At 36.1% G+C, this 14,262-nt stretch overlaps 1 protein-coding gene across 5 annotated transcripts; it reads left to right on the forward strand.

Annotated features, from left to right (window-relative positions):
- Positions 1-1,245: 1,245 nt before the first annotated feature.
- On the forward strand, positions 1,246-13,048 carry LOC753741 (acyl-coenzyme A amino acid N-acyltransferase 2). Of its 5 annotated transcripts, none has more exons than XM_030974040.1 (9): positions 1,246-1,539; positions 2,645-2,914; positions 3,155-3,442; positions 3,821-3,999; positions 7,044-7,252; positions 8,430-8,559; positions 9,031-9,111; positions 9,267-9,414; positions 10,100-13,048. In XM_030974040.1, exons 2-9 carry the CDS (start codon positions 2,695-2,697, stop codon positions 10,237-10,239), a joined length of 1,395 nt encoding a protein of 464 aa, XP_030829900.1. In that variant the 5' UTR covers positions 1,246-1,539; positions 2,645-2,694; the 3' UTR covers positions 10,240-13,048. The 5 variants fall into 5 exon arrangements, with proteins under 5 accessions (XP_030829900.1, XP_011680549.2, XP_030829903.1 ...); XM_011682247.2 differs by having other exon boundaries at positions 1,247-1,533; XM_030974041.1 differs by lacking the exon at positions 1,246-1,539 and adding an exon at positions 1,856-1,983.
- The last annotated feature ends 1,214 nt before the right edge of the window (positions 13,049-14,262 follow it).

A 14,262-nucleotide genomic window follows, 5' to 3' on the forward strand; every position in this document is an offset into this window, starting at 1 on the left:
AATCAGTAATCGCCCACAATGCTGAGGTTAAAGTTCATTAGAAATATAGGCTGTTTTTTGGCCCTCGAAAATTTGAAAATTTGCACCCCCCCCCTTGAGCTCTAGGAGGGGGGGGGGTATCTCCCAAGAAGGTAAAATTAACGTGTTTTTACACGTTTTTTTCCCCTGGGGGGGGGGGATGGGGGGTCCCCCCTGGATGCGCCACTGATATGGTACATGTGTGTTACTTATATTATCGTAAATAAAATATATATTGCGGATGCAATTTCATTATTTATCCCTGGCCCAAGAGTGCAGCGTGAAGAAAAATAAAAATGCAAAAATCTTCTCGCTCGGGAGCTTTGCTCCCTCGCATAATATTCTTCAAAAATTAGTGTACAGTAAATATTCTATAAAAGTGAAGTGTGAAAAATGTATATTGCTTGTTTTTGTACTATTGTTATGCTAATGAATGTAATTTGTTAATACAACCATACTTCAAAAACATGTGGGGGGGGGGGTAGTCACTTCCGTTACCTTCACCCCTCTCCCTCTCGTTCACTATGCTCCCTCGTCCTCGCGTAATGATTGGGGGGGGGGGTAGTTGCCCCCCTGCTAAAATGCAAACTTGGTTTATTTCTAACTCGATACCAGTGATTTACATATGTTGCTGAAATGGCATGTTTTTCCCTGAGCTTCCGGTGGTTCTGCCCCCTGGACCCCACCAAGGGCCCTAAGCTAGGCTGGCCCCTGGTTGCTCATCTGACCGTGATTAAATGCCCCAAAATCCTGAGCTTCCGGGGGCTCTGCCCCCTGAACCCCACTAAGGCGCTCCAAGGCGGCCCCCTGGATGATCAGCTGACCCTTAATGCCTAAAACCCCTGAGGCTTCATTGGGCTACGCCCCTGGATCCCACGCCAAGTTACGAATCACTTGCTTCGCTCGTTTTGCTCTATCTGATCGAAAATACTTTAGCTCCCCCCCCCCCCTACTTTGAAAAACGTTCCACGGGGCCTGCATTCACGAACCATGTAAGAGTGGAGATGCGGATGCGGATCTTTTTCTCCCCCCCCCCAAAAAAAAACAACAAAACAAAACAACAACAACAACAACAACAACACAACAACAACAAACAAACAGCTCCCCCGTCCCTCGCATTTCGTCCCCCCCCCCCCCCCCCCCGGTCATGAAAAGAAATCGCCGCCCCTGGTTGCGGGGTTGGGAATCTCTGTATAGTCGAGATCGAGTCGATCGAGGAACTTTTCTCTCCACTTTCAAAATGTCAGGTGACGTTCCAGCTATCTTTGTCACGTGACTCTACAAGGCGTGTCTCAGAGCTCTATGAGACACGCCTTGTCGTCTCGGAACGAACGGACCGTACCAGCTAGTGCCACTAGTTGTGCGCTGGCGCCGCGCTGGCGAAATTTAATCCATTGCATGCTTTGTTAACTTGAGTTTGGCATTATCTTCGCCCTCAATGCCATATGGTTTGGTTGACTTCCCCGAGATCTGGAGAGAGTTGTGGATACGCCTTTATTGCAGGGGGTTAAATTGGTAAGAGTAAGTTTGAGGAAGTTTCTTATCTGGAATCTGGATTAGGCCCTGAATTACTCCAATCATGGCTCATGCCAATAGGCAATATAGCCCGAATTTTCTGTCTTTTTCGTTCGTAAGCCTCTGCTCTGATTTGGGTAGGGTCGGCTCCTCTCAAATCAGAGGCTAACGAACGAAAGAGACAGAAAACTCGGGCTAGGCAATACCTTCAACCTTGCTCGTGCATCTCCCGGGCTGGGGCCTGTCCATGCCTGGCCCGGCCGCGTCTTTTTCCCCGTAATATAGCCATCCGTAAGCCTCTGATTTGGGTAGCCGACCCTACCCAAATTTAGAGAGAGCCGGCCCTGAATTACTCCAATCTAGGGGAGGTGGAGATCAAATTCAAAATTAAATCGGCCAGATTCTGGACTAAATTAATTAAGTTACGACCTGGGTAGTCATTCGTTTATGGTAAGCCTTCCGATTTTGTCGCAATGTCACGTCACTTATTATTTAAAGTAAACTTAGCTTTGCATTTTAAATTTTGGTATGAATTCTCATAGATCTAGACTCTATTTGATAATTATTAGCGCTTGACATATCCTATTGAGCCAACCAAATGCAACAACCGGATGGCTCAGTGGCGGATCTGGGAAAAAAAATGTGTAAAAACACGTTAATTTCTTTATTTTACCTTTTTTGGGAGATGGCCCCTCCCCTGGCGCTCAAGGGGGGGGGGGGTGTACGATTTTCAAATTTTGGGGAGCAAAAAAAAAAAATGGTCCCACCCCTAAGAAATCGTGGATCCGCGCCTGTGATGGCTATATTACGGGGAAAAAAGAGATACGGTATACATGTGTACAGAGATAGATAAAGAAAAGAGAGAGGCAACAGAGCTGATCTTACATGTGTTTGTTTTGTACCCTCTCTTCAAATTGTGTCAACCACTCATGCGTGAAATATGCATCATGTGAGTTCAATGAAAGAGGAGCTTTACAAATATGTGTCGTTTATTAATTATAATTGTGATAAAGTTATGATAAAATATCAATAATTCTCGGTTTTGTTTTTCTGAAACACACTGTATATCCAAGGTCTATTTATCAATTGTTTTGTTCTTGATTCTTTTAAGACCAACATTCTGAAAGGTTTCTGAAGATTGGCAACTAATAAACTATAAACATGGCAGCATCCTCCAGATGCAGTAGTACAGGACCAACTAATCCAACCCTGAGTGTGCATCCAGAGTCCAGCTTGTGTGATGAGGTTGTCAACATTGAGGCAAATGGGTTGTCCCCAGGGCAACTGGTCACTCTCAAAGCTCATGTCTACACAGAGAATGGGAAGTACAGATTTGAGTCAAGAGCTCACTACAAAGCTGATGCAGACGGAAAAGTAAGAGGTTTGTAGGTCCATAATCAATCATACATGAACTATCTGTAAAAACAACCCATTTCTTGTTTCTCATCGGCTATCTTTATGTACCATATACATACAAGTTTCAAAGTCGTTTTGAGGGAAAAGCTTGATGTTATATCATACATGCCCTAAAAGAATGCACAAAAGTTTTCTATTGCTTGTAGCCTATAGCATAGCGTCCTGCATACTTTATTGTCTAAAATTACATTTTCTCTTTGAATAGTTCAAAAGGAACCATCACTAGGAGGGAGCTATGAGGGCATTGAACCAATGGGCCTCTTCTTAGCCATGGAACCGGTCCCAGAGGTGGCCCACAAATACCCTCGGTTGGTCAAATGGGATGTCACAACGCCTTTCAGTTACACACTTGAGCTCATCGATGGAGACGAAGGTCAGGAGAAGGTCCTCACCTCTACATCGTTTGAAAGAATGTTCTTAGCGGACTATGTTGAAAGGATACCAGTTAAGATGGGCGAGGCAGAAGGGGTACTCTTCTTGCCTAAACAAAGAGGTATGTTTGAATGCATTGTACTTTATGGAAACCTCTATAAAACAGTGTAAAATATAAACATATTCATAGCAAATAATAACATGCTTTAATGATTGATAAAAAGTACTAAGGTCATATTATTAAAAAAATAAAAAAAAGAAATAACTGGAGATCGAGTTAAGGCATACTTTAGCAGAAGTATCAAGCGTATATGAAGTATCAAGTATGCTCAAATAATTACACAAAGCTCTTTTTAGTTTTTTTCATTTTTATGTGGGTTTATTAATTGAATTGAATTGGTTTCGGTCAGTTGTACTTCTATATCATATTCTTGAATCGTTGAATTTAACATTTTTACTGGCAATAATGTTTGTTTTTTATATATTTTTTCCACTGTAGGATCATCGGATCCACTACCTTTCATTATTGACATCCGAGGTCTTCTCACCAATCTAGTTGTCGACCGTGCAGCCACGCTAGCTTCTCATGGGTTTGCTGTCTTTGCCTTTGATTACTTCATGCCTAGCAGGCGCAAAAGTCAAGAGGAAACTGTATACATGGACAGTCAAGCATTCCTTGTGAGTTTTGAAGAAGTTCTCTTGCCCCTAATGTTGCATTTATTTTGAGAGAACTTTCTTTTTTATCAAAGTTATATTTTATATTAAGAATCTCTTTTTGTATGCACATATCCCTTCGTCATTTAAAAACATATTTCACTTGATACTACATTTTTAAGCTTATCGATGAACAAAAATATGACAAAGTTGGGCATCTCATATTGTCACTAAGTCTGAGCAAACCTTACAATATCTTTAGCTATGTATTAATCTAAATGTTATGATAATACACGCCTTATCTCGAGTATCGGCAGGCCTTGTCTCAAGTATCGGCAAATTTTTGAACATTTTTTTTCTTTTGGACTTTATCCTTTGATCAATAAACCCACTCGTTTGTCTATAGATTCAGCTACTCTACTTGACAATATATTTACAAATTCAACCTATGATAGTCTTGTTTCGGGTATTTGTGTTTCTGACATTAGTGATCATTTTCCTATATTTAGTATTTCATCTATAATTGGTTGACGCAGAACAAGTGAAGTCGATACAAAGTGTTTTGTATGTAATATTACCCCAACTTCAGTTGCCTCTTTAACCAATGATTTAAAAATTACTGATTGGAACATGGTACTTCAATCAAGTGATGTGAATACGGCATATGATATATTTCTTGATAGTTTTACATCGTTATGTGATAAGCATATACCTTATCAAAAGAAGAAAAGCTACCGTAGAAATGAGATTAAAAAACCCTGGATAACTCTTGCTATTTTGAAGTTTATTAAGAAAACTAACATGTTGTATGGTAAATATAAATTAAACCCTTCTTTTGAAAATAAATCCAAATATAGGCAATATCGTAATAAAATAAATACCTTAAAACGATGTTCTAAAAGAAAATATTATTTTGATAAATTTACGTAAAACATGGAACGTTGTGAATACTATTTTGGGTAAAAAGAATCGTACAATGCATCAAACGCTGCAATACAAAGGAAAAACTGTAAATGAACCAAAAGAAATTGCAAATATTTTCAATAATCATTTTGTCAACATTGAAGAAAACCTTATTAAGTCCATTCCTGACTCTAATCATTCATTCTCTGACTATTTACAAGGTAACTTTGTTCACAGTTTATTTCTCAAACCAGTAACTATCACTGAAATTTTAAATATTGTTAAAAACTTGCCTAGTGGAAACAGTTCAGGGTATGATAACTTAAGTACACGTCTTTTAAAGTCTGTAATCAATTTTTTACTCGTACCTTTAACACATATTTGTAATCTGTTGCTTAAGAATGGTGATTTTCCTTCAAACATGAAAATCGCCAAAGTAATTCCCTTGTTCAAGAAGGAAGATACAGATAATGTTGATAATTACCGTCCTATTTCCATTCTGCCTTCTTTTTCTAAAATACTTGAAACATTAGTTTTTAATAGACTATCAAGTTTTTTGGTTCACTTCAGCATTCTGTCTCATGAGCAATATGGCTTTTGAAAAAATTCTTCCACAGGTCTTGCCATTCTTGATTTATATGATAAAATAGTCCATTATGTTAGTGTAAATAATCATGCAATATGTGTTTTTATGGATCTTTCGAAAGCCTTCAATTCTATACCCCATGATATATTATTAGTTAAATTACATTTTTACGGCGTAAGAGGTTTACCTCACAAATGGTTTCAAAGTTATCTTGCCGAAAGGAAGCAATTTACATCTGTAAATTTTCATTGTTATTTTTTTAATCTAATATCATATTTTTTATGGCATTCATCAGGGCTCTATTTTGGGGCCTCTCTTATTTTTGATTTACATCAATGATATTCTAAACTGTTTCACTTTCTGTAAATTCACACTTTTTGCAGACGATACGACTATTCTTGCCTCAGAAAAAAAAATTGATCTATTAACCCATAAACTGAATATTAATTTGGAGTATGTATAATTGTATACGAATGGCTAGTTTGCAATAAGCTGTCTTTGAACGTTTCTAAGACTAAATTTGTTATTTTCAAAAATGCTAGGAACCTAAATCCTGTATATGACAATGTATCTATTTCTATCAACAACAGATTAATTAAACAGTGTAGAGTTTTTAATTACCTTGGAGTACTTTTCGATGAAAACCTATCTTGGACTTCTCATATTAATTATATTACAAAAAAGGTTTCTCAGGGCGTCAGTATTATTAGTCACTTAAGATTTGTTATTCCACTCCGTATCTTATTCATGTTAGATAATGCATTTATTTTGCCATATATTATGCATTGCAATTCTGTTTGGGCGACGAAACATCCCTCTAAGTTACTTAAATTACATAGACTTAAAAAAGGGCATTACGACTCTGCTCTAATTCCCCTTTCTTAGCTCCCTCACTACCTTTATTTAGAAAATTCAATACTTTACATAATTATGATATTAATAAATTGCAAATTGCGTCATTGATGCAACGATTTTTCTCAAACTCACTACCTCCAAACCTTATGCACCTATTTAGTCTTAACAATGTGGTCCATACCCACTACACAAGAAATGCTGATAAATTCCATCATTGGAATGCTTCGTCCAATATACTAACCGATTCTCTCCATTATGTTGGTCCAAAAATGTGGAATTCCCTACCTCCATTTTTACAATCTGTCAGATTACATAATTCTTTCAAAAGACTTTACAAGGAACATCTTCTCTCTCTTTATAACGCATAATTTATTTTAAGACTACACCTATATTACTAATTCTCCTTCTTTTTATTTTTCCTTTTTTTTTTTTTTTTTTAATTTTTAAAGTAGATGTTATTATTACTTCTGCACCTGGTGCATTCAATTGTCAAGCCTTACTGGCTATTACGGATGCACCATTTTCCATTTATATTTTGAATGCTGTTATGTCAATTTATATGTAATTTTGATATTGTTAGTAATGTTACATGTTACGAAATTCCATATTTTATCTTTGTATATATTGTCATGATGATGGAAATAAATTTCAATTCAATTAAATTCAATTATTCAAAGAGGTCTAATGGTTAGGTATATGTATATCTGTGTTTGTATATTTTTAGGGCATCATAGATTTTGTCAAGGCTCATCCCCGGCTAGATGAGAACAGGATAGGAATGACATCCTCCTGCTATGGAGGGGCAATGATGCTTCATGCTGCTACTAGACTTGATCTGCCAGTCAAGTGCATGGTTGCAGCTGGATTTGTTGATATACTGTGTGTGAATGTTGGATGGAAAAACCTGGATGGGAGTCTACTCGAACCTGCAGGGTAAGTGCCACTTAGCCTCTATGGTAGAGCTTGATAAAGAGCACAGATGTATTATTGGAAAAGCCCTCTTAAGAGCCTGGAGTAGAGCTAACTCGTAAGAAAATACGCCCCTCCCCTTTTTATGCCTCCGTTACGAAGTAGCCGGAGGCATTTATGTTTTCAGGTTGTCCGTCCGTCCGTCTGTACGTCTATACGTACGTACGTCTCGTTCTCATGATTGCGTTATCTCAAGAACTGACTGATGGATTCCTACCAAACTTTGGTCATGTATGTAACTTGCAGAGCCAATGAACTGATTAGATTTTGGGGTCATAGGTCAAAGGTCACAGGGCTCATTATGTATGCAAAAATAGCTTGTGATCGCATTATCTCAAGACCCGATTGATGAATTCCTACCAAACTTTGGTCATGTATGTAACTTGCAGATCCAATGAATTGATTAGATTTTGGGGTCATAGGTCAAAGGTCACAGGGCTCATTATGTATGCAAAAATAGCTTGTGATTGCATTATCATTAGAACCGATGGATGGATTACCATCAAACTCAAAACATGTATGTACCTTGCATTTGGGGTCATGAGGTCAAAGATCAAAGGGTCATACATGTATATGAGTAATAGCTTGTAATCACGATATTCTGAGACCCTGTCAATGGATTACAACCGAACTTGAATTTTAAAAATTTCTTCCATTTTGGTTTGTAAAATTGCTCTATGACGGAGGCATCACTTTCGACTGCGCGCAGTCGAAGTTCCATCTAGTTTTTTCTCCTATCCCCATTGATTTTTTTTGTTAGGCCTAGAGAAGGCCAGCAGAATTCCTGAATGTATAAAGTGTAGTTAGGAAATCTCCCTCTTCCCACATTTTCTGAAAATCCTAGGATCGTCCGAAATTTGATACATAAAAAATGAAAATATAGGTAAATTTTTAACAAATTTATTATCATTTATAGTTTTATACAAATACAAAATATTTCCTCTTCAGTTTGTCTTAGTTCTGTAAATAGTTAGGAAAAGATATATATTTTTTAACTGTGTTTTTTTTTACTTGATTTTTTTGCTTTGAACAAGCTTTTGGACTAAGTATTGTAGTTCCATAAAAAAACCCACATACTGTAATAGGGATAATTCCAATTTTCTGCAGAATGTGTGTCTAAATTTATCATTTTTGATTGCAGCCCAATGTCGATGTACTTAACGACCTGGACAGATGAGAACGGCAAGAGCTGGCTTACACTCAAGAGTGATACGGATAGTGAGAATTTCATCGATCTTGCCAAAAAATCGCAAAGCGCCAATTTTTGTCTGGTAACTTTACATGAAATGAATAAGATATTGTAGCCTGATGCGAACATAGCCTGTATGATTCTGTGAATGAAATTCAAAGCTATTTTGATAAGTTATCTTTCTATTTTTAAAACAATTCTAATTCAAAGGTTCATGTTTAAGAGAATGGACTAATTTAAACTTCGTTTCAACTCTAACATAGTCCAATGATTTATGGAGCACCAAATGTCTAGCTCTTTATTCTATGACAAGAGTGATTACCTATGGAGACGGGTCCTTCGCCGAAGCTGCACCCTCATTATTGGCCTGATTTATTTATACATTTCGTCATTTTGTTTCTCTTGTTTTTTCTGCTTCCATACCACTGAAGTTATTGAAAAGATTGGTTTTCCCTTTAAGTAGCCTGGTGTGTATACATATGAAGAACATTGGACATCCATCAATTGAATTTATTCTAATACATCATCTTTGCTTTCTTTATGTTGTAAACAGGAGGAGAATTTAGAATGTCCATTACTCTTGTTTGCTCATGCGGATGATCACCATATCCCATCATTGAAGGCAACCACTGAGGTAAGTAATTCATAAGTGACAGTGCCATTTTGATGCAGTTCCTCGCTTGAAAGAGATTGTACTATTTTTGAAAGTTTGTAGAGGAAAAGAACACTGAAACTCAAGTCATTATCAACTGATATTGTAACTTTATCTAAACATTTGTGTTATTAAAGCTGAGAGATCGTTTGGAGAAAGCTGGCAAGGGTCATTTGGTAGAGTTTGAGCTACTGCCTGGAACAGGTCACTTTTTGGAGGTCCCATACCAAGCAATCAACACCATCTCCAGCCTCTATGATCCAACCACACTTCAATCTCCTAAATGTAAGTATTAGGCTTTCCCTGTTCACTTAAGTGTATAATATGTCTGTGAGCATGTGTGTACAAAGTTTTTTTTTGTTGTTGAAAATTCTAAAGAAATTTCAATCAGTAATTATTGAAATAGCGGTTCTAAAGACTTTTCACATTGGGTGAATTGGACTTCACATTTTTGTATCTTATAGCCCACATATAAAATCAGTTCGTATAGGACCATTGTTGCATGCAGTTACTTTTTTCATCCACCCTTGGCATTCGTTTACTACATAAAAAAGAGGAGAAGAAAAATTGCCATGGTTTACCTCATCTCATCCTTTGAATAACCACTGATTTCTTTCATAGTACCGTAGGTTTCAGAGCATTTACGCTTTTCAAAGTTATGGAATAAACCACGCAAATACGTTGGAGTCCTTGGAGGGATAATTCTCTACTTCTGTGAAAATATCACTTTATAGAAATGGAAACGATGTCTTCAGGACCCTGTTGCATAAAACTTACCATGGTACCAGGGCTCAACCGCCAATCAAAATTGAGGTTTCCATGGTAGTTACCATTGATGGCAAAATTAATGGTAAGTCTTGTGCAACGGGGCCCAGGACTTTTTTGTCTCCCACTCTTGCATTAGAACTCTTATGCTTTGATCAGAGATTGATTTCTATCTATTTCTGTATCTTACCTTAAAATCAAACAGTATACTTGACTGACTTCGGTGGCAGTGATACTAAGCAGGGAACGAAAGACCAGGTGTTTGCCTGGAGAAAAATTGTGAATTTCTTCAGGAAACATCTTGACGTGAAAGAAATGTATCGCAGTGATTGGATCTCATCCTAGACCGGATGATCCTCTTCTTATTCCGTGTGTAAGATGGTTAGTCTGACTCGTGGAGGGATAGAGTTTTTATTTACTTATTAGCTGAAGCAGTGCCTGTACCATTTATATCATTGTAATTGTTTTTATCTGTGTACATTGGGTAATTTAATTATTACTCCTATTATAGTATATGAGAATGAAACATAGATGGCATTAGAACATGATGTTCAGTACTATAAGTTCACCTTTCAAAATGTTACATATTCATGTATGTATGAATATTTTACATTAATATGATTAGCGTAGCAGGAGCCAGCACAAAGATTATTTAGTTTTTCCATAGATTGGCAACAATATGTAATACTGAGTTTAAAAAAAAAATACATTAAGTATATTTTAGTCATAATTCTACTTAAGACTTGGGTGCATGTATAAACAAAGAGCAATGTAGAAAGCTTGAATAGAGTAGTTAGACTCAGTCCATTGTATATATAACATCATCGTTCCCTTTGTAATTCATTTTTTCCTTCAGATTTAGTATCAGACACACAATTAATAAATACAAATGAATAATATCAATACAAATCTGGTTTTGTGTAGCCCCTACCTAATACAAATGTTTGTTCTATTATTGCAGAAAGTACAAATGTGATTGAAACAGTAAGAGCATTGGATATAATTGTGTGCAGTTCATGCATTCCATGAATATTGAGTGGAAGCAGGGTCTCAGTGTATGCAGCTGTTGGTTTGTATTGACTGTCTATCAGTACTACTTTATAACAAGTCTGTTTTGGAATGTACTATCGTAAGTCAAATAAGTATATTTATGCATTTTCTGCAGCTTAAGTCTGAAGAGACATAGATGACAAATCAATTTTGCAGATTGCGAGAAGCTGTTAATTTGAAGCAATTCTGATACTGAGAAGTTATTTATTTCGATATGTCAAGCAGCTTTTAGACTTTAGGAACAATAATGATGTGTATTTGATAATCTCAGTATTCCAATGTTTTCTATGCCCAGCTGAATTACAGCTTGTGTTAACGTTGTTGTTTTAGTCATTGACTGATTAAATCGATACATTGTATGTATTATTATATATTGATGTGTATAGACATGACCAGTTGTAATGCTGATTACATACATTGGACATCACCAACAAATCACCAAATATCATAGCCTCACCGTACTATCTGTAAACAACTCAGGCATGTGTAGTAACACTTCAGTATTAAAGTTTACCTTCACTAGGCATGGTTATATGTTCATCATTTGAAATATTAAATCTTGAACTTTCATATACATGTTTACCAAATTTGATTGAGCTACTGTTATCTCCATAGTGATTACATCATTTCTAATGACAAAGTGTTTAAGCATATTGCTCTCACTACCTCAATCATTCTATTTTCTAATGAAATTTATGAGAAAATGATGTGTTTAAACATGCATGGCATTTTCGTTTGTTTCATTATCACTGAAAATTATTATATTCTTGATTGTATCTCATGTCAGTATTGTTCAGTTGGTGTATTGCCATTTGGTATACAACCAGTTTGTATAATGCCCATGTTGTCTATTATCTAGAGGTCTAATAATTATTCGATGAATATTATTATTATTTATGATTAAATGATCATTAGACCATATGGATAGAAGACAAAATGGGCATTAGACAAACTAGGAATTAGACTGACTGGTCATTAGACCAGATGGGCATTAGACAAACTAGGAATTAGACTGACTGGTCATAAGACCAAATGGGCATTAGACAAACTAGGAATTAGACTGACTGATCATTAGACCAAATGGGCATTAGACAAACTAGGAATTAGACTGACTGGTCATAAGACCAAATGGGCATTAGACAAACTAGGAATTAGACTGACTGGAAATTCGGCTAAAGGAGCAATAGACCAGATGGGTTGAAGACAAAATGGGCATTAGACAAACTAGATAGTATATAGTTATTGGAGATTAGACCAAATGACTATTAGCCTAAATGGTCATTAGACCAAATGATAAGTAGACAGAATAATTATTAGACCATGTAGATAGTAGACATGCTGGGTGTAGACCATATGGGAATAGACAATTGGGGAGTAGACTAAACAGCACTAAACTGTTCAGTTTTACTGAATCAGGCTGCAGTGATCTTATTAGTTGAGATAGGAAGCCATGCGGAGAGGAAATATCAAAGTGAAATATATAATTCACTCACAACATTCATTGTCACATGTTTTTCATGCAAATAAGTAATATCAATTAAACTGTATGTAGCATACTAACTCTGTTTCAGATTGATTTTATCAGAGAATATGGCAGCCTTCTTTTTCCTTGTATCATCTGCATAGCGCCAGAAGCATATCATCCATTAACTTTTTACATGGTACTTACAGCCTCTGTGGAAGAGACCAAAGCTTCTAGTCGAGGTTCCATATTTCTTTCGGCATCTAGCTTATATCAGGTTATGTCACAGGAAGAACTCTCTTGTGGCAGATTTTTAACCATGTACATGTACATTTTCATATTTTGTCATTCATTTATTCATGGATGTAATTTCTTTTAATTTAAGTATGCCCTGGCACCTCAGGATGGGATTGATGGCAAAATGTATTAAAGTGTTGTTTGTTATGATTGAAAAAATAATTTAAAAATCATATATTTTTCAAAACTTGATATATTTTTCTAATGGACTAATTACATGTACAAATTGTAACTAAAAATGTGTGATTACTGAAAAGGAAGATTATATACTTTTGGTATATGTATTTTTTTGAGGAGGGAAATATTTTAATAAAGTAGTAAAACATATTTGGCATTTGATACTTACAATTATATGCCTACTTTCATTTGTTGTAGTAATGATTCCTTGTAAATATTATTAACATACGTTCTATATTGAAGTGAATTTCAAGGTTTAGAGTGATAACTAACCCTCTCTCTAAAACTGTGAAATTAATAATTGTCATACTTAACATCTTAAAAGATCGTTTAAAGTTGTGTATATGCTCAGTTATTCCACATAAGATTGAAAAATATGCATTGATAAATGAGGCTTGCATTGAAAAGTGGTCATCACCCACATAACAAATGGCATAAAATTACATTGTCCTGACCAAAGACAATTTATGTACTACCACACCAATTGTTATTCTGAGATTCTGCTGCCTCTCACAAAATTTTGATAAATTAAGTTCTTTTTCCTTCTTAGTGAGGATCGGTTTTATGAGTCCTATGTGGATTAAATTAACCATCTAAGTGCATGTAGGGGTTACTTTCATCAGGGAGTTGGGAAAGGAATGCTCTCTGTATTATAAACCAAAATAGATGCAAATGTATGGAGAGAAAAAGGGGCGAAGAGACAGAGAGAGAATTTACAACCAGACATCGAGACAATTTTAAGCAGGGAGAGAGAGAGAGAGAGAGAGAGAATATGCAGAAGCAAATTAAGAAAGAAAAAAATGTACAAAGAAAGCCTGAAAGAAATGGAGGAAGAAAGACAAAAGAGAAAGAAAATGTCGTCGGTACAATCTGAATCCAAGTTGCTTGTGCCCATAGAGATATACTACTAACACTATGCTTGTGCCCAACTTATGATTAAATGGCGCCCTCTTTAAATATTGCGTACAGATAAACCAAGATAAACATAATTTGCGCCAACTTGTCTTTACCTTGCACAACACATTTACATTGATTGTTTTGTACCTATTAATTTTTTTTAAAGCAACTTTAATTTGACAGGAAGAGGGTTTAAAATTCTGAGTATGAATAACGGGAGAAGGTTGGAAGCTGGGATGATGAACTTGAAAAACCACGGTAACAACGTTTTTTAAAGAGAGATCGAGAGATCGATGCATCATAATATTATGATAGCGTGGAGTATACTATCAGTCCCGCTATCAGTATACCAATTTGGGATGATGTAGAGATTGATCATAACTCTTTCTTGTAAATATTGAACGAAAGAGTGGATAATTTTTGTAATCGCTCTGGGCAAAGTAATCCCCATTGCCTGTACTAAAATGAGAATTGTATCATTGGCA

Source organism: Strongylocentrotus purpuratus, unplaced genomic scaffold, assembly GCF_000002235.5.
Source record: "Strongylocentrotus purpuratus isolate Spur 01 unplaced genomic scaffold, Spur_5.0 spur5_scaffold_7, whole genome shotgun sequence".
Classification (NCBI taxonomy): Eukaryota; Metazoa; Echinodermata; class Echinoidea; order Camarodonta; family Strongylocentrotidae; genus Strongylocentrotus; species Strongylocentrotus purpuratus.

Coding starts and splice junctions, on each gene's coding strand:
- LOC753741 (XM_030974040.1), top strand. CDS start 2,695: ATGGCAGCATCCTCCAGATGCAGTAGTACAGGACCAACTAATCCAACC. Junction 7,253..8,429: donor AGTCTACTCGAACCTGCAGG/GTAAGTGCCACT, acceptor TTTTGATTGCAG/CCCAATGTCGATGTACTTAA. Junction 8,560..9,030: donor AAAGCGCCAATTTTTGTCTG/GTAACTTTACAT, acceptor TGTTGTAAACAG/GAGGAGAATTTAGAATGTCC.